Source organism: Martes martes (genome assembly GCF_963455335.1).
Source record: "Martes martes genome assembly, chromosome: 11".
In the NCBI taxonomy this organism is placed as follows: Eukaryota; Metazoa; Chordata; class Mammalia; order Carnivora; family Mustelidae; genus Martes; species Martes martes.
In genome coordinates, this window is record NC_137899.1 from 61,542,618 (window position 1) to 61,560,646 (window position 18,029).

Genomic DNA, 18,029 nt, shown 5'->3' on the forward strand with positions numbered 1-18,029 from the left:
GCTCACTATGGTGGTGATCTGAAAGAATTCAGGACTTGATCTCTAGTAATAATTTACAGACTTGGAAGAATGTGACCCACTGAGACCAGTCACTTACTTAAAAAAAAAAAAAAGTACTAAAAATAGCTGTAATGAATGTGAGTAAGAAAAAGAAGAAACTATATGGACTTTGCCCATCGTTTCTACAACTTTGTTTTCCTTCCATTTTTTTTCTTCTTTTTAGTAGAAGAATAATTTTATTAAGTTGAAGGGAAAAAGTAAGAGACTAGCTGGGAAGCTGAGCTTTCAGCCTGGGAGTCATGGAGGAGAAGCAAGCAAGGGGAAAACTGCATTTCAAGGCCTCGGAGAGAAACAAAAGAAGGGAGCAAGCATCTGAGAAGATGTTTCCAGGCAAATGCGAAGTTAAAATGCAAGACGAAAAGCAAGCAAAAATCCTCTTGGGCATCTGGCTGAAAGGTCTGAAAATAATCTTTGAAGAATTCTGCTCTGTTTCTATTGTTTCTTAAAGGCGATTTTTACAAAATTACAATCATGCCTTAGGATTCCAGCCTTCCTTGTCATCTTCTCTGCTGGCATGTGCACAATTATCAGGGATAAGTTAACAAAGTGGGAAATAGACCGTGGGTGTGCGTGCCTGTGCGTGGGTGTGAACTTCTCATGTGAAGGTATTCTTAAAATGTCTTGAAGAATTAGACCACAAGGACCAATCAGTAATACTTACATGATTGGATGAATTTCCCTATGAAAATAGAAAAATTTTTGGTCTTAAGAAGGTCAAGAGGGGACCAGGTCTCCTTTTACCTGTATAAATTCCGGGCGACGTCATCCTCATTGACTGCATATCCCTGGGGGTCGTCAGTAAAACTGAAGCCTGTGCCCACCTGAAGGTGAAATGAATACGCAGGTGTGACACAGAAGCACAAGCCTCGGAGCCCTCCGCGAGATATCCCACTGGAAGGAAATCAACCTTATTCCAAACGCCAAGCCTCTGACCTTGGATTTTTGCCTTTAGCCCCTGTGCCTTTAGTCACCCTCACAGAAGGATGCTGCGTTTCACCTTTTTCCCCTCCCCTCCTCCAAGCCCAAATGAACTCTTAGCATGGGGTGCCTAGGTGGCTCAGTCAGTTGAGCATCCAACTCTTGGTTTCGGCTCAGGTTGTGATCGTGGTGTCATGAGATTGAGACCCATTATCAGGCTCTGCGCTCAGTGCAGACTCTGCTTAGGAGGCTCTCTCTCCCTCTCCCTCTGCCCCTCCACCACCCCTCCATCCCTCGTACTCTCTCTCTCTCTTAAAAAAAAAAAAATAGTACAAAACTCTACCCTGGGGTCAGTGGCTGAGCTGTCCTGTTTCCACCATGGGGACCCTGCCAGATGTTGATTTAAGGGGGAGGAATTCACCATTCCTCGCCCCCATCACAGTATCAAAAGAACCAAAGTTGTCTCCTCTCTGAAACCCGGAGAGTGCTTTGCTTTGTCCTAACAAGAAGGAACTCTCTAGGCTAGAGATAGAGAGAGAGAGAGTGTGTGTGTGTTTTGATTTTTCATTGGTGAGAACCATGGCCACTAAGTCCCTTCACCTTCAGTTGGTAGGTTTTAAAATAAAGATTAGTTTTAAACTAGTATTTCCTTATACCTAGAAATTCCTAGACAACTAAGCTATAAAATTAAGAAGAAACTACCACTAATTTTGTGTCAATAGTTTGTATACGGGATGCACCTCAACCATAACTAAGTATTTTTGTTTTTGTTTTCCCAAAATGTACAAGGCAACAGGACACTTCATTCAACTTGTGAAATATAAACATGCAGTTATAGACTAGGAAAGAGGCTGTCAAACTTGGTGTGAAAGGTGGGTAAATGGCTACGTTGGACTCCTTTTTCTCCCTATTTATCTGTTTTCTCTTTGAACCATGTGGGAAGTGAGAGAAATCAGAGAAATCAGGGGGTAAAGATACTCCTGCAGCAGAAGCTGACCCTAAAGTTACTCTCCTGTTTTGATGTTTATTGGAGTCAACTTCCGAAGAACTTCCGAGAATTCCACTTTTGTTCTGAGATGAGGCTCACTGTGCTAAACGAGGGAGACCAGTTTTTGACTTTTTAAATCTAGAACTCTGTTAGAAAGATTAGGAATCCTAATACTATATATAATACTATATAATGTGACCCACAATATGGGAAAGCCATAGCATCAGTGGAAAGAAATTAATCCCTTACCGTGGATGGTATAATGCACTGAACAGGACATTTCGTAAGATTAAAAATGAGACGAGAGAAGGTAGCAAGCAAAATTCCCAAACTCAGATTTAAGGATACATGTTAGAAAAACTAAATCCCAAAGATGTGTTTTAATAGATTAAATTCTATTTTAAAACAAAAAACAAAACAAAACAAAAAACCTAAATCTCGATCACCCCACCCATTTCTTAAATGTATTTTATAAAAAGAAAAAAGACAGGAGAGGCCCACATTGACATTTCATAAGGCCATCAGATACTCACTGGATTATCAACGTAAAGCATGGAAAGTGTGGTGGTCCAAGGAAAGTCTCTGGGACGCACTAGCAAAACAGAGAAGAGGTTTGAGACTGGGTCCTCAACAAGGCACCCCACCTAGGGCACAGCTTTGCTCAGGAGCCAAACAAGCCCACCTGTCCCCATCCTATCAATGAACTCCCGGTGTCCCTCTGACATTGCTTCCTACTCTCACAGTGGGGAACAGACACCAGGACCTTTTCCTTCTCCTCTCCTCTTCTTTACTTTTCCTGAACCCAGAGGGTTTCTACATCCTTTTCTAGGATGAAGTTTGGAAACAAGACCCTGTGCAACTGGTTCTGTGGAAAAACGCATCAACAATCTATAGGATAAACCCATCTGTCTGATCCAATCAACCCTTCTTAACATCTAATCCTTCTGAATCCTCTTCCTCTTGGCCAATGCCAAAGAGAACAGCTCCAAAAGAACTGGCAGACATGCCTTTTATACGCAAATCACAGGATGGCTCACCCTCCAAATTCTGACCCAGGAAAAGTAAACGTTCCCCACCCCCCAAAAAATGAGATGGAGGTAAACTGGGGTGACAGCCAGATGTGGCTCCCCCGCTCCTTCCTCTGGCCCCGCCCCCACCCACAGCACCTTGCTTCCAGGATAGCTGATCATTTATGCGACTGAACCCTACAGTGTTCAGTCTGTGTGAGTAATTAGGGATATAATTCTACCCATTGGTCTCATGCAAAAGAGCTCTTCCAAAGAGTAATAGAAATCAACTGTTTTCACAAGCCCCAATTGCTTGAGTTGGCAGCAGACTGCAGGAAAATAGCTTAGAACTTATCACCCAAATTTCAAGGGAGAAAGCAGCCCAGCCAGGATGCTCACCCTGGTGGCTCCTACTTCTTAGATAGACATCGCCAGAGAGCTATGCTTTTCTCATCTAAAACTATTATGCTCTTCCTTGTGGCTCCAAGCACACCTGAAATTTTTTCTGGAGCAGATATAAGGTTCAGGTGAAAAGTTCTCCATAGGAAAACAGAGTCCAGGCAATACTTACAGGTCATGTTGCTTGTGACAAAATAAGGTCCGTGTTCCACAAAGAGTCCAAACATGGATGAACCTCCAGGCCCTCCCTGCAGCCAAAGGGCCACTGGAGCAACCTTGGGGTCTACCTAAAGGGGACAAAGAAGCCAGTGACCACACAGAGTACTAAGCAAAAGAATACACTCAGGCAAACATATCCAGATCCCGCATCGTTTGCTGCCTTGCCTGTATCTCCCAAAGCCCTCCCAGACCCCAGTGACTGCTCTCCCTCACAAGCAAAGTGCTGGTCATCTCTTGCCTTGAGTTAGTATTTGCCGCATAATGCCAGTATCTATCTGGCTCAGTTCAGTCTTTTCCTGCTAAGAGCCAGGAAACCCACTGAATATAGAAGCTTTGCCTTTGTGTGCCCCTTTGTCTATAGCCTAGGGCATGCTTGTATTTTTTTTAGCTGTTTCAACTCGCACTGGACCAACATATTCCCACAGAAGCACAGCAAAAAATCCTTCCTCCTCAGTGACGGTCTATCGTTTCACTGGGAGTCCAGATGGCCTTTCTGATTTGATTCACTGCAAGGATATTCACAAGGACAGCAGCCATTTCCTTCAACACGAGGGACCCAAGAAGTGCACAGGCCCGGAGCGGTGCAAACAGCTGCAACAAAACCCCAGGCAAGGTGCAAACTGATTGAGGAGACAGGAAAGAAGTAAGTAAGAAAAGGTCATTGGCAGGGTTGGGATGACAAAACGAGCTTTTGGCAGTAGAGTCAATACCATCAACCTCCATGCCAGAAGGTTCTTTACTTTTTTCTTATTTCTTTACATATTTATTGAGCACCTCATATGGGTTGAACAGCATGCTGGAAGTAGCTACATAGCAGGGCAGTGAGTGAAACAAACAAATAAAACCCCACTTGATCTCTTCCAGCTTACATTTTCATGGGAAATATAGATCATAAGTAAAGGAACAAACCTGATGATTAAGGATTGTAGAAAGGAAATAAAGGTGATGTTAAGGGAGTGGGTGAGGGGGTGCCTGGGTGGCTCAGTGGGTTGAGTGTCTGCCTTTAGCTCAAGTCATGATCTCAGTCGGGGGTCCTGGGATCGAGCCCCATATCAGGCTCCTTGCTCAGTGGGGAGTCTGCTTCCCCTTCTGCCTGCTGCTCCCCCTGCTTGTGCGCTCTCTCTCTCTCCTACAAATAAATAAAATATTTTAAAAGAGAGAGAGAGAGAATGGGTGAGGGCAGAAAAGAATAGTGCTTCCTTGAAACACAAGTAATCATGGAAGGACTCAGTGAGATCCTGAGCTGAATGAGACCTGAGTTCTAGAACCATCCAGCCGTGAGAGGAGCCAGGGAATGACGCCACAGGCAGACGGACACGGGAGGGGAAAATCCTCACAACAGAAGAGAGTTGGGTGTGAGAGCGGTGAACGACAGGCCACCTGGTCCTCAGTGAGTCCTCCAGGGCCATCTGGAAGGAGCTCAAAGTGGCTACAGAGAGGCTCACAGTTGGATGTGACAGCGAGCGCTCACTGGGTGTCGTGGCTCATTTGATGTTCAGTCAGCCGCGCTCAGCAAGCAAGGATCTCACTGCTTCAGCTCAGAATGAAATGCTGCAATCCCCTGCTTAGCCCGGCCACACAGACACCAACCGGTATTTCATCCAAAGGTCTGACTGGCCTAGCTGCGTCCACATGGACAATGTGAGAAGGTGTGGGCAGAGGCAGACGGACTCAAGGGGAGGCGATCTGGGACAACATCACCAAGCACCTAGGAGAAGAGCCGAGAACAGGGTGCTAGCCGTGAGAACAGATGGGGAGAAGGATTTCTCTTCTCCAGTCACCAGAAGTCTGATATAGTCCTTTTGCAGCTTCAGAAAGGGGACAAGGGGGCCTTGCAGAAAGAGGGGTGGTGGTAAGAACAGCTGTAAGCTGGACAGGAGCCTCTCTATGGAGGGGCTACCTTGGGGTCCATTCTCTAGCATCAAGGAATTAAATGAGATAAAATTTGTAAAGCCCTTGGAACAATGCCTAATGTCTGATAAAGGCACAATAACTGTTAATAATTATTACAATTAAACAAACGGTAGAAAATGTAGGAGCCCAGAGTCAGATTGGGAACTCAGATAGGAACTCTAAGAGTTAGCCTGGTATAATGGATAAGTGCGTGAGCCCTTTGCGCCAAACTGGATTCAAATCCAGGCTTTATTGTCCACCAGCTGTGTGGCTTTAAGCAAGTTGCATAAGCTCTCTGAACCTCAGTTTCCTCATCTGTAAAACAGGGTTCAATAACAGTACTTATGAAAAAAAAATAACGGTACTTATGCCATTTGGTGATGGGAGAACTCAAATCTACTCTTCAAAGTGTAGTGAGTGGCACAGAGAGCGTGTTCTGCACACGTTAGCTATTCCCGTAATAAACACTACGAATTTATAGATGCTTTTAATGTAAACGATCTACAAATGAGAGAAGAGGAAAAATGGGTTGTTGGGTGTTTTTCCTTGCTCCTTTGGCTGGTATCTTCCCTGGTTGGTTTTTCACTAGTTAGACCCCTTGCCACGAGGGTCGCAAATGCCCATCAAGAATTCAAGAGAACTAGGGACTTGTATAATTTGAAGCAGGAAATACCATGATCATAGGCAGCCTTCTAAGGCTGCTGCGGGGGAGGAAGGGTTTGCTCTGGATTTTTAGCCACACAGATTCTGGTTCTACTTGGCCACAAAACAGCTGTGGGATCCCAACCCTCCAATCCTTCCAGTCCAGTTTCCTTATCCATCAAATGGCAACAAGGCCCACCTCACAGGCCTGAGGAACTGTATCATGAAAAGATACTGCAGACTCTGTTGGGCTCCACTCTAACCTGCCTGACTGCAACTGTGGGGGCTTTGTTTGAATCGGTGATTTTTAGCTCCCCTCAGACCCTCCAACTCGCTCTTCAATACCACTCACTAGGACCACCTTTCACTTGTATTCCCTCAGCAGGGGAGCGTGTTGGAGGTGGAGAAGCAACGGATCTCAATGAGAGCCGTTCCAGCCTCCCCGGGGACGTGAGATACGGACGCCCAGCCTCCACTTCCTTCCCAATGTGCACAAGAGCTTCTAGAAGCCACGGTGTGGTACACGTGAGCCAGTGGTTCTCAATCTTGGCCAGCCATTAAAGTAGCTTTGTAAAAAACTGCTGCCTAGGCCCAAATGCCAGTGATTTGAAATCAACTGGTCTGGGGTGAGGCAGGCAGGGATGTTTTTGAAAGCCCCCCATGTGGTTCTGAGGTGGAAGCAGGGCTGAGCATCTGTGAGGGTGAAGGAAGTTTGTCCTCCTGAGTGCCCGGGCCCTCTGGTCTCTGCCCTATCCTCCCCCTCGCTTTTCATGTCCCTTCCTGTGACCTGGCACAATGATGGGACCTCTGGGCTTTCAGAAAAATAGTCTGACCTTGAGAGGCCACAGTACAAAGTGAAGTCAAACGCGTCGATGCCAAACATCTTTATTATGCAACTTTGAAGTACCCGACACTGCATTCTTGGAATGCTTCAATAATAAGCGATCAGCACACACACCTTCAACCCCAGCTGACCTTGCTCCTCAAATGTACTTTCCTCAAGGAGGTGAATGAGCTCAACAACCCCTGAAGAAGCCCGTTTTTCAAGAAAATGCCACGCACACATCTTTCTACTTTGATACACCCACTAACCTGTGAACGAATACTGCCCTTGTTTGGAATGAAATGCAAAAGTCAGATGCTGGAAAATACAGGTTTACATATTCAGGGCTAAAATCCCAAGAGTTAGTTTTACCATAGAACATAGATTTCTGTCATATGATATGACATCCTGTTGTCATACATACAATAATAATTACATCAGTAGTAATGGCATAAAGTTATTATGCGCTAATTCACAGGGTGATCTCTTTAGCTCTCAATTGTGAGAATGCAGCCCTCTCTCGCTCTCCACCCCCAGCTTAGGAAAGAATGAAAGTAAATGAAGACATCCTGAACAAAACCACATTGCAAAACTTCAGCTCAAATGAAGTAAGAAACAATTGCTCTAATTCATTTACAGATTTACAAAGGCCAGGGCTTTCAAAGTATTTATTATTTTGAAGCTATAATTCAAGAGTGTATGGAACAAGAGAAAAAGGGCATTTATTTTTGTCAAAAGTTTTAGAAATTTTCCTTAAAACTTGTTACGTTATAAAAAAAAGCACTTATTCTTAACTAATAGTATTTTTTTTAAAGATTTTATTTATTTATTTGACAGACAGAGATCTCAAGTAGGCAGAGAGGCAGGCAGAGAGAGAGGGGGAAGCAGGCTCCCCGCCGAGCAGAGAGCCTGATGTGGGGCTCGATCACAGGACCCCGGGATCATGACCTGAGCCGAAGGCAGAGGCTCAACCCACTGAGCCACCCAGGCGCCCTATTAACTAATAGTTTTTTAAAGGAGGCATTAAAAAAATCCCCATTACTCCACTGATCATGGTCCCTAGAAATGATCATGGAGAGGCTTAATCTTCCAGATTTTTCTCTAACACCCCCCCAACACATACATATATAAATATTTTGTAGATGTCATATATGCCATGTGTGTAAATACCTTTTTTTCCCCCTGAAAATAGGACCAGGCCATATGCCATATGTAATATCCTACATTTGCTAGAGTCACTTAGCATGTTATGAAAATCTTTTCATAACAGTACATATGATCATTTTATGACACAGTGTGGCATTCTGAATTTACCACAACGTATTAACACATACAACCTACAACACTGAAAGGCACTGCTCTGAGGCTGGGGATGCCGACCAGCTCCCACTCATAGACAGGTAGGATACTCAGTGGTGAAGAGCATGGATTCGGGCACCAGACTGCCAAGGTCTGAATTCCAACTACCTTAATTTACAGCTGTGTGTCCTTGGGAAAGTTGCTTAACTTCTCTGCATCTCAGCGTCCTCTGTTTGAAAATAATAATGCCTATGTTATATGGCTGTGGTACAGTTTCAAAGAGTTAATATATGCACAGCACTTAGAACAGTGCCTAGTACATCTATTTAAATGTTAGCTCTGATTATTTCTCTGGTGAGGGATGGGTAATAAATAAGTAATTAAATAAGTGGGTGATGTGAGAGAGCCAGGGAAAGCCATTAGACTGAACACTTAAAGGCGGCATCTGGTGAGGCGTCTGGCGAGGGGCTAACATTTGAGCTAAGACCTGAAAGATGAGTGATCCCCTACTGATAAGCATTTATACATTTAACTAAAAAGAAAACAAAATCTGTTAATGTTCCTATAGGTCTGAGGAGGATCTGAGGATAAAGACAGGACAAAGAGGGGCGCCTGGGTGGCTCAGTGGGTTAAAGCCTCTGCCTTCGGCTTGGGTCATGATCTCAGAGTCCTGGGATCCAGCCCCACATCGGGCTCTCTGCTCAGCAGGGGGTCTGCTTCCCCCTCCCCCTCTGCCTCCCTCTCTGCCTACTTGTGATCTCTGTCTGTCAAATAAATAAATAAAATCTTAAAAAAAAAAAAAAGAATGGACAAAGAAATTCTAAATATAAGAGAAAGGACACGAAGAGTCATAAATATTTAAGTGAGAAGTCTCTCTACCAACAGAAGAGTGTGGGCATACAGGTCCCACAAACCTGCACCTTTTGTTGGTGAGCAAGAAATCAGGGTTTTGCCTCAGAAGCCCTTGAAATTCTCCTGGTGACCCCTGGTGGCCAATTCATGAACTTGAACACTCTTTCCTCAGGGTCTGTTCCAGAATGTGAAGTCCCAAAGGAAGCAGGTTATTTATTTAGTTTTTCAGAATCCCTACAGATGGAAGTTTCACAATGTCTCTCATTAGCATGTTCCAATTTATTCATAATGATGGTGAACATATCTACCCTATGTCTTAATCGATTCTCAGTCCAAATAAGTCAAACTCATTCATTTGGTTTGGCATTCTATACTTAAAAGGAGTCTTAGAAACACCCAGTTACGGCCCCCCGGGTGGCTCAGTCATTAAGCGTCTGCCTTTGGCTCAGATCAGAACCCCAGGGTCCTGGGATGGAGCCCCCACATCGGTGGGGCTCAGTGGGGAGCCTGTTTCTCTCTCTGCCACTCTCCCTGCTTATGTTTCCTCTCACTCTGTCTCTCTCTCTGTCAAATAAATAAAATCTTTAAAAAAAAAAAAAAGAAACACCCAGTTTCTTCTTTCCTCCTTGCTTCTAAGTGAGCACAAAGGAATCTACGTGAACACTAATGAAAGCAAACCTTCCTGCCCTATTTCTCCCCATGCAGACACGCCCTCCATGGATGGTGTCCCATTGTGCTGGGTCCTCCTCTTCACCCTGCTCCACATCAAACCATACCCACCTTCCATTCTGTCCTCCCAAGCCCTCCTCTGTATTTCCTGGTAGAGATAACCTTCTACTCAAGCTTTACACATACCCTTGAAAGCAGCGAGTTCCTGGAAGTGGCACTAAAGGCTTGTCAATTTTGGTACTCTGCAGTAACTTGATTGGATTTTATACAGAGGACAAATTGGAGTGACCCTAAAGCTTCAGGTATCTCAGCAAGTATTAGGGCAACATTGCCTGCCAACGCCCACGGCCGGGTACATATTCTAGCCACCCCCTCCTTCCCCCTGACCCACCCCATACTTTGTAAGAGAAAACAGCAACTGAACCACTAACAGACCCAAATCAATGGTACTGCTTAAGATGAGAAGTGCAATTAGTAAATTAATTAAAGCTCCCTTCACACTTCTATATGCAGAGCCTGATCATTTGCTTGGTTTAAGTAATGTGTTCTGTCCTAATTGAAGTCATTAGTACCCCAAGTAAATGTCTTGAAATTCCCCCAAGTAGGTTTGAATGGACTCCCATTTTGCCACACAGATCCCAGGCCAGCTGATACTTCAGTGCTACGCCAATGGTTTAATCAAAGCAGGGTTTTGTTATTTAAAGCAACTGGTTTTGTGACTAGAATTGTTAACTAGCTAACTAGTAACATATAAGTTCTACACATACACACAACTTGGTTAAGACTAATGTGTTTTTTGAGCTTTACTTACAGTGGTTGGTGTTGACTTCTTGCTAAATCTTCCTTCACTATGATTGTTGCCCCTGCACCATCACACGGAAAACGAACTTTCCCAAACACTTTTTCTGTTCTGAGTCCTCCTTACATCACTACCAAGCTCGCACTGACTCTCCTTGAGCTTGGAGTCATCTCACCAGTCTGAGCCAATTTACACTCCACCAGGATCTTCTCTACCTTTCTCCTTCCTAACCCTTGTCCTTGGCTCCCATTCCTTCATGAGGTAGTGATGGCTTCTCTATTGGTGCCTCCTGCCAGAAAGGTGGGATTTAGAATGAAGTGGGGTATGGGGTGGTTATTAGATAAAGGCAGGCCTGACTTTCCCATTCTTGATGCAAACAAAGAAGTGGCTAGAGAAGTTAATTACTTTCTTCTCCATGTGAAATTAGGCACATAAAGGTTTCTCCAGTTCAAATACTTCTATGGATGGAACGATCCACAATTTATCATTTTTAGCTGCTTTCTTCTTGTTTCATCTTACCAACCTTCTATTCTTCCAGCTCTCTGATGCCATAAGTATAATAATAGTAAAGAGAAGATAAACAGTGCAAGTCCAAAAACACATGCCTATGACCTCCAAATCTTTGCTGTACGACTAATGGGTCTGCAGCCTTCTGGGGCAGACATATTTTAAGAGATCCGTTCAGACCATACCCCTTCTCTAAGAATGGACTTTCTGTTTCCCATTACCCATGTTTATATCACATGAAACTGCACTCTCAGCGTTTAGTTGGCTGGACCAAGAAAGAACACCTGACCCCAAGTGGGGCAGTCACGTGTGCCCGGAGCAGAAGTGCTATTTGATGTCTGTTGATTGCAACGTTCGAGGACAGGTAAAGGCTGTAGGGTAGCCATCTTCCGCCAGATACCTGGAGAAACAAAGCACGTTGATCTGCCAAGACAGCAGAATGAAACACAGATGAGCGATCCTGGGGTCTTGGATAGAATACGGCAGAGACAGAAAGACTGGCTGCCAGGGCTCCTGATGCCCTTCCCAGCTGACCCGACTTTCTGCCCTTGGTGTCTCTGGGCGGGAGAGAAGGATTTAGAATGGCTTGGTAGGGGTGCCTGGGTGGCTCAGTTGATTAAGCATTTAACTCTTGATTTCAGCTCAGTGCGAGCTTGATTCAACTCATGATCTCAGGGTCATGAGATCAAGCCCATGCCCTGCAAGGAGCTTGCTTGAGATTCTCTCTCTTCCTCTCCTCGGCCCCCACCCCCTACCCCACACACATACTCACTCTAAATAAATGAATAATTAATTGATTAAAATAAAGAATGGGTTGGCTATATTAATTGGGATCCAATCAGAAGACAGAAGCCACATAGTAATTTTAATTTTTAGATTTTCCCATCTTTAAATTACTGTTATTTTTTTTTACATGATATCTTTGATCTTTGTGTTACAAGTTCCAGTATGGGTCCTGGTCCCCATCCACCATGGGCATCCCATCCACTCACTGCTGGGCAAAAGTGGGGATGTAATGCCAGAGGCGGCTTAGGGAACTTAGGGAACGAGCTCACTGGAAAGTATGGGATGTACTGGGATACATGGCACCCATGTTGAGGGAGCTGCAGCTGAATGGTCACTGGGACAGAACCAGGACTGTAAGCTTGCTGAGGGTCTTCGTGGTCTGGGAGCCCAGTCAGAGCAGGGCACTCATGGATGTCCCTCCACATGCACTGCTGATAGACCAGACAGCAGGGCCAAGAGAAAGCACAAGGAAGGACAAGGGAACAGGAAGAGAAGCCAACGTCCTCCTGCAGTATCCCTCCAGCACCCTCTACTGACAAAGCTTAGTATCATGCTTGCTACACAGAAAAAAATGCCTATAGCCCTGTTACCTTGGACCAAGTAAAAGGATAGAATTTGGAGCTAGTTCCAGTGGTCGGTAGATGTCACAGTCACAGCCCAGAAGTACGTAGAAGGGGCTCTAGTAGTTATTTAATGCTGTACGGCATGTGGCTTAAGACAACAGGAATCAATCATTCCCCCGTGCTTTCTGTGGGTCAGGAATTCGGGGATGTCTGGCGGGACGGTTCTGGCTCAGGGTGTCTCATGAAATTACAGTTAAGATATCAGCCAGGACTGCAGTCCTCTGACTTGGGCTGGATGAACATCGTCCAATGTTGGTGCTGTCTGGTGGGAGAGGACTTTCTCTCCATAGGGATTTGCCCACATGGTTGCGTCAGTGTCCTCCCAATGGCCTCTGGCTTCCCTCAGCGTGAGTGATCCAAGAGACCAAGGCAGAAGTAACCTGCCCTTGAGAGTAGGCTTGGAAGTCACCCACCATCGCTTCTTCTATAGTGCATTGCTCACAAGGGCCAGCCTTGATTCAATATGGCAGGAGCCCGACTAGAAACAAAGGTCACTCTTGGAGTCTGCCTACCTCACCCTGTCCCAGTCTTGCTGACTCCTCAGTATGACATTGATCTTCCTCAGTCACCAGATACTCAGATTCCAGGAATCCTAGCCACTCTCTTGGCCTGAGGAGCAGGACGGGGCCCTTAGCAGAGGGGCATAGGCCTAACTCTCAAGGTCTCTGGTTTGGGTTCCATAATATTTGAGGCAAACTATCCAACGAATCATCTATATTCCCGTATCTACGAGACAAATTCAAATACAGGGTATCTTTCTCCAGAGGGAAGAATTCTAATTGTAAAAAGAATAATCTCTACGCCTTTCTATCTTCTTAAATTTGGAAAACCCCAGTTTCACTTTGTAATTTCTTTACCCAGTAGCAATGAATCCACACGCTTTGCCGGCATTCAGGGACTTCCGATTTGGAATGGCCTCCTGGTCTCTGCCTTCTTTAATCTCCCACATCCTGACTGGTTTAGTTCTGCTCAGTATTTGTATTAATAACAGGAAAACTAATAATGATAAGCACGATGATAATGAGATAATAGCAATAGAAGTTCTACTTACTATGTGTCAGGTGCCAATCTGAGGCTTTCCCACGTTCTCTCATTTGTCTCAAAACTGTTGTCAAGTAGGTATCCGAGCCTCACATTTGGCACATGGAAGGCAAGGTTTTAGGCAAACTTGACTAACTCAAGAGCTATCATGTTAATGACTGCAGTCTAGCACCTTTCATGGCCAGTTTTCTCAGGATCAACATACAATGATCAAGAACAAAGATTTCTCCATTGGAGGCCTAGTTTTAAATCCAGGTTCTGCCAATTTCTAGTTGGGCTGTTGGGGGCTAATTATTTAATCTCTGTAGTCCTCTTCATCTATTAAACAAGGATAATAATTCCTTCTTCATGTGGTTATTGTAAGGATTAAATAAGAAAATGCACAGTGCTTAGCACATAGTCAATGTTCAATTAACAACAGTCATTAAAATTGTGACATTTTTATTGGCTTCATTATACTTCTTCTCCCATGAAGTAAAATGCCTGTTATTTCTCTTGCACATTGTGTCCCCACTGCACGCCAATTTCCAGCTCTAGAATCCATTACACACTGATCTGTATACAGTAACAGGGGAGTCTTGCAGAAATAACAGGAAGACAAAACTAATTTGAGAAACAGCGCCCCCCCCCCAAAAATATTCAGAGGATATGACAAGGTGGCATCCTTCCTGGATCTCTTATTTTCTCTACCTTCAATTTTTGTAAAGGGTCATTTCTCTCCTGATGATAATCTCAGCTGCTTCCCCGTGGCAGGAAATGAACTAATCTTTCTGCCAAATGAAAGGAACTCTTCCCCCGTCTGGGTGATCTGATCACCGCTTCTCCTTCTCATTTGCTTTCTCTACTTCCCCCCAAATGGCCTGTTTCATAATTTACAGCCCTGAGCTTGGCAAGAATGGTTGCTCTGGGGCCCCGGATGCCAGAGCTGCTTGGGGGCTCCCCGGGTAAGGAGGGCTCAGAACCGTCTATCCTGGCTGCCCCATGCTGACAGTCATCAGGGTACCATCTTTTCAGCCTGCCTGTTTCTCCCCTGAAGCTGAGCCTGTCACTTCCAATAGAACACACTGTCCTTGAGCATCTTCTTTCCTGATGCCACAGCCTCGAGTTTATGTCTTCTGGGATTATCTTAGAGCATGTTTCGGGCTATAGTCCTGGGCCCCAAAGAGCATCACCTGGCCAGGGGATGCAGAGGTAGGTCTTCAGTTAATTAAGGGGGGGGGGAGACCCCAGCAGCCCAGTCACTTTTTAATGCAGTGAGGGCTCAGATGTCAGTCTGGCAACCAGAAGAGGGCACAGAATCTAAGCCCATTTCCCTGACTGGCTTTCCAGTCCTGCTGCACCTCCCACGTTCTAGAGGAAACCATATCCCTGCTCAGAGGCAAGAGAAGAAATGATTTGAGTCTTTGCTTTGTTTTCATTTGACCACTTCCCTCACCATTAATTCCTGTTTTCACAAACCTGGGTTATTACTATTGGAGTTTCAACATGCAGAAGACAATGGGGAACTTCCTGGTATCAGAAACAGCCACCAAAGCAGAAGAGAAAGTAGGAAATGGGATTTCTTGGGGGCTAAGGGAGTCAGAGAGCTCAGGGGAGACGGAGTCCCAGCAGGCCTTAGAGGAACATCGAGCAGCATGAGGAAAGCTGACCCCATAGGCCACATTAGGCCCATGTTCCGGTCCTCGCTCAGATGGGTGCATGGGACAATACACCACCCCCATGTGTACCAATTTAGCTGCAGGAGGTGCTTTTCTCTGGGTAAAGGGGTGTGGATCACTTTGGGTCCAGGAGCACTAAAAACAGGACAGTGGCCTGTAGGCTGGAACCGGGGCTTCTCAGGTATAGTCCACCTGGTAATTCTATAACTTGCTGGCCTCTCCCACTTTACAAGTCAGAGTCTCTGGGGGGAATTTGGAGATAAGTCTTATATACAATAAACTGTGAGACTCACTGAGAGAGAATATACCAAGAATCACAAATGTAGACAAATTCTTCAAGTATCCATTTGGCACAGAATCAGGGCCCTCCCTTCCAAAGGGGTCCACGTCCAAATCCCCAGATTCTGTGAATAGGTTAAGCCCCATGGTGACTGGGGATTAAGGTAGCTGACAGGATTTGGGGTCACTAGTCAACTGACCTTACGATATGGAGATTACCCTGGGTTATCCAGTGGGCCCAATGCTATCACGAGGGTCCTTAAACGTAAAAGAGGGCAGCAGAAGACAAGAGTCAGAGAAGGTCACATGAACACGCAATCCGCCAGGGTGACGCAATGTGAGAAGGAGTGAGCCTGCTTGCCAGTGCAGGCTGTGAAGATGGAGGAAGGAGCCATGGAGCGAGGAGTGCAAGCAGCCTCTAGAAAATGCAAAAGGGAAGGAAACAGATCTTCCCTGAGAGCCTCCAGCAGGACCATAGATCTGTCAACACCTTAATTTGAGCTCAGTGAGGTCTATGTCAGACTTCTGACCTGCAGAACTGTGAAATAGTAAGTTTGCAACGTTTAAACCACCAGGCTTGCGGTAATCTGTACAGCAGCAATAGAGAACTAATACAAAGGGGTTCGTGACAAATGCCTGTACTCAATGATATGATATTAAAAGGTGTAACTTCAAAAATGCACATGCATAGTGTGGTTTATGAAAGGCAGAAAGTTAAGAGATTCCAAGAACACACACACGAAAAATTTCTACCTGTTAAAATGTGCTCATATTGCTAGGCTTCCTTTCTATCGATTCTGTTTAAGACAGTTGTCCTGGATATTTGTATGTTTCCATTACTGCTTCTGAAGATCGTTCTCTCCTCTGCTCTGTGCCCTGGTAGACCGAGCTCCAAGAACTGGACTCTCTCCCTCTCTGGTTTCCAGTTGGGTTCCACCAGTGGGAGGCAGGAGCAGGAGTCTGGAGGGCACGTGGGTCCCCACATGGTACCCATACAACCCTGAGTGTGAGTTCTCTCCTTTAATTTTGTGCTCTACACACCCACACTGGGTGACAGCCTGAAGACTACTATGATGCCAACCAAAAAGCATCTGGAATTCTTCACCAGTTCTTATGTGCTTCCTCCCATCCACAACTACATGGTCCACTTCAGCAGAGGCCATGGTTAAGAAAGTAGAAATGAGAAGTCAAGAGAATACAACCCAATCACACCAATAAAAGCAATTTAATTTGAAAACTACACTAGAGTAAACAATTTTACATATGCAATGCTGCTCTATGCAAATCAGATGCAAATATAAATACTACCCTCCCTAGGGATAGCTTTTTCTTTGTTTCGTCTGGTTTCTAAACCAAATCCAATTTGGAAAATAAAACATAGAAAATAAAAAATAGAAAGTGTGGTGGGATAAATTTATTTATGCATCTCAGCACCTCTACCAATATTCACAACCCCCTTCCTACCAAAGAGTACCCATTAGCCTAAAGTGATTTGTTCATGCTGAAGAGTTGTGTGTCATCACTAAGCACTAAGCAAGACTGGTGAAGTATAAGAACATACCCAGCTGTGTATGTGTATGGGCCTGAGAAAGTGAGTCATCCGTGTTCTAGAGTTCCATCCTAGATCAGCAGTCCTCCCTACCTGTCCCTGCAAAGTCTGCCAGAATAAGTTCAGTTCTCTCTCTTTTGTGTTCCCACAGAACACTACTCAGTGGGTACTGGATGCATGAAGGGGTGAGTACAAAAATAAGAACTGGTACTGCAAAGTCTGGGGACGGCGGAGCCATGGAAATCCACCATCAATTAACCTTAGACGCATTACCTGTGCATTTTGGGAATCTCCCCATTCCTTATTATCCATTGGCTCCCGACCGCCCATCCTTGCCCAAGGTATTTTTAGAACAAAATGACAACAGAATGATTTAAGAAGACCATGGCAGGAAGAAGGTGGTAATGTGACTGTTCTGCACAAGGCTGCAAGGAATTTAAAAGTTGGACCTTCCCTGCAAACATTTGTTTCCTGCGCATAAACAGGAACACCACACAGAGTCACTGGCACTTATTTTTAGAAAAAAATCTAAAAGATGCAAAAAAAAAAAATTTAAAAATACATTGTTTGTAGGCTCACTTGTCTGCCCTGGGGCAGCAACCCCAGCCTCTGAGGGTTGGTGTCCTATGAGGGAGCTCTTGCCCGCCTACCTGAGCCGGGAAGAACCAGAAGAAAAGGTTGCTATTGTAGGTCTTATTCACGGTGAGGTAGCCAGCATAACTCTTCACATTCAAACCTGGGAAAGGAGGGACCAAACTCTTTCTTTTTCCTAGTGGAAGAACAAATTTACCCAAGGATTAGAGAAATAATACAACGTTAGCCAGCTCCATCTCAGCCCGTCTTCCCCCTCCAGAGGCCAGGGCTGCTATGGAGTGAAGAGAAAGGCTACCAGGGGACTGGCACAAAGCTGCTTACTGAAGCAAATTCCAGCCCGCTCTGGTCCATTCCGCATATTCGACATTCACAACCTAGCCAAGGACAACTGACATTTTTAACCTTTTTTTATTTGGTCCCCAAA

General features: G+C 45.0%; 1 protein-coding gene across 1 annotated transcript in view; it reads right to left on the minus strand.

Moving 5' to 3' along the window:
* The window catches only part of CPVL (carboxypeptidase vitellogenic like), a 133,253-nt gene that overhangs the window by 77,480 nt on the left and 37,744 nt on the right, over positions 1–18,029 (minus strand). The window contains exons 3-6 of the mRNA XM_080818862.1: positions 17,662–17,780; positions 3,545–3,659; positions 2,500–2,558; positions 802–881 (exon numbers count right to left, since the gene is read on the minus strand). Coding sequence (XP_080674988.1) covers positions 802–881; positions 2,500–2,558; positions 3,545–3,659; positions 17,662–17,780 — 373 coding nt within the window. The remainder of the gene's footprint in view (positions 1–801; positions 882–2,499; positions 2,559–3,544; positions 3,660–17,661; positions 17,781–18,029) is intronic.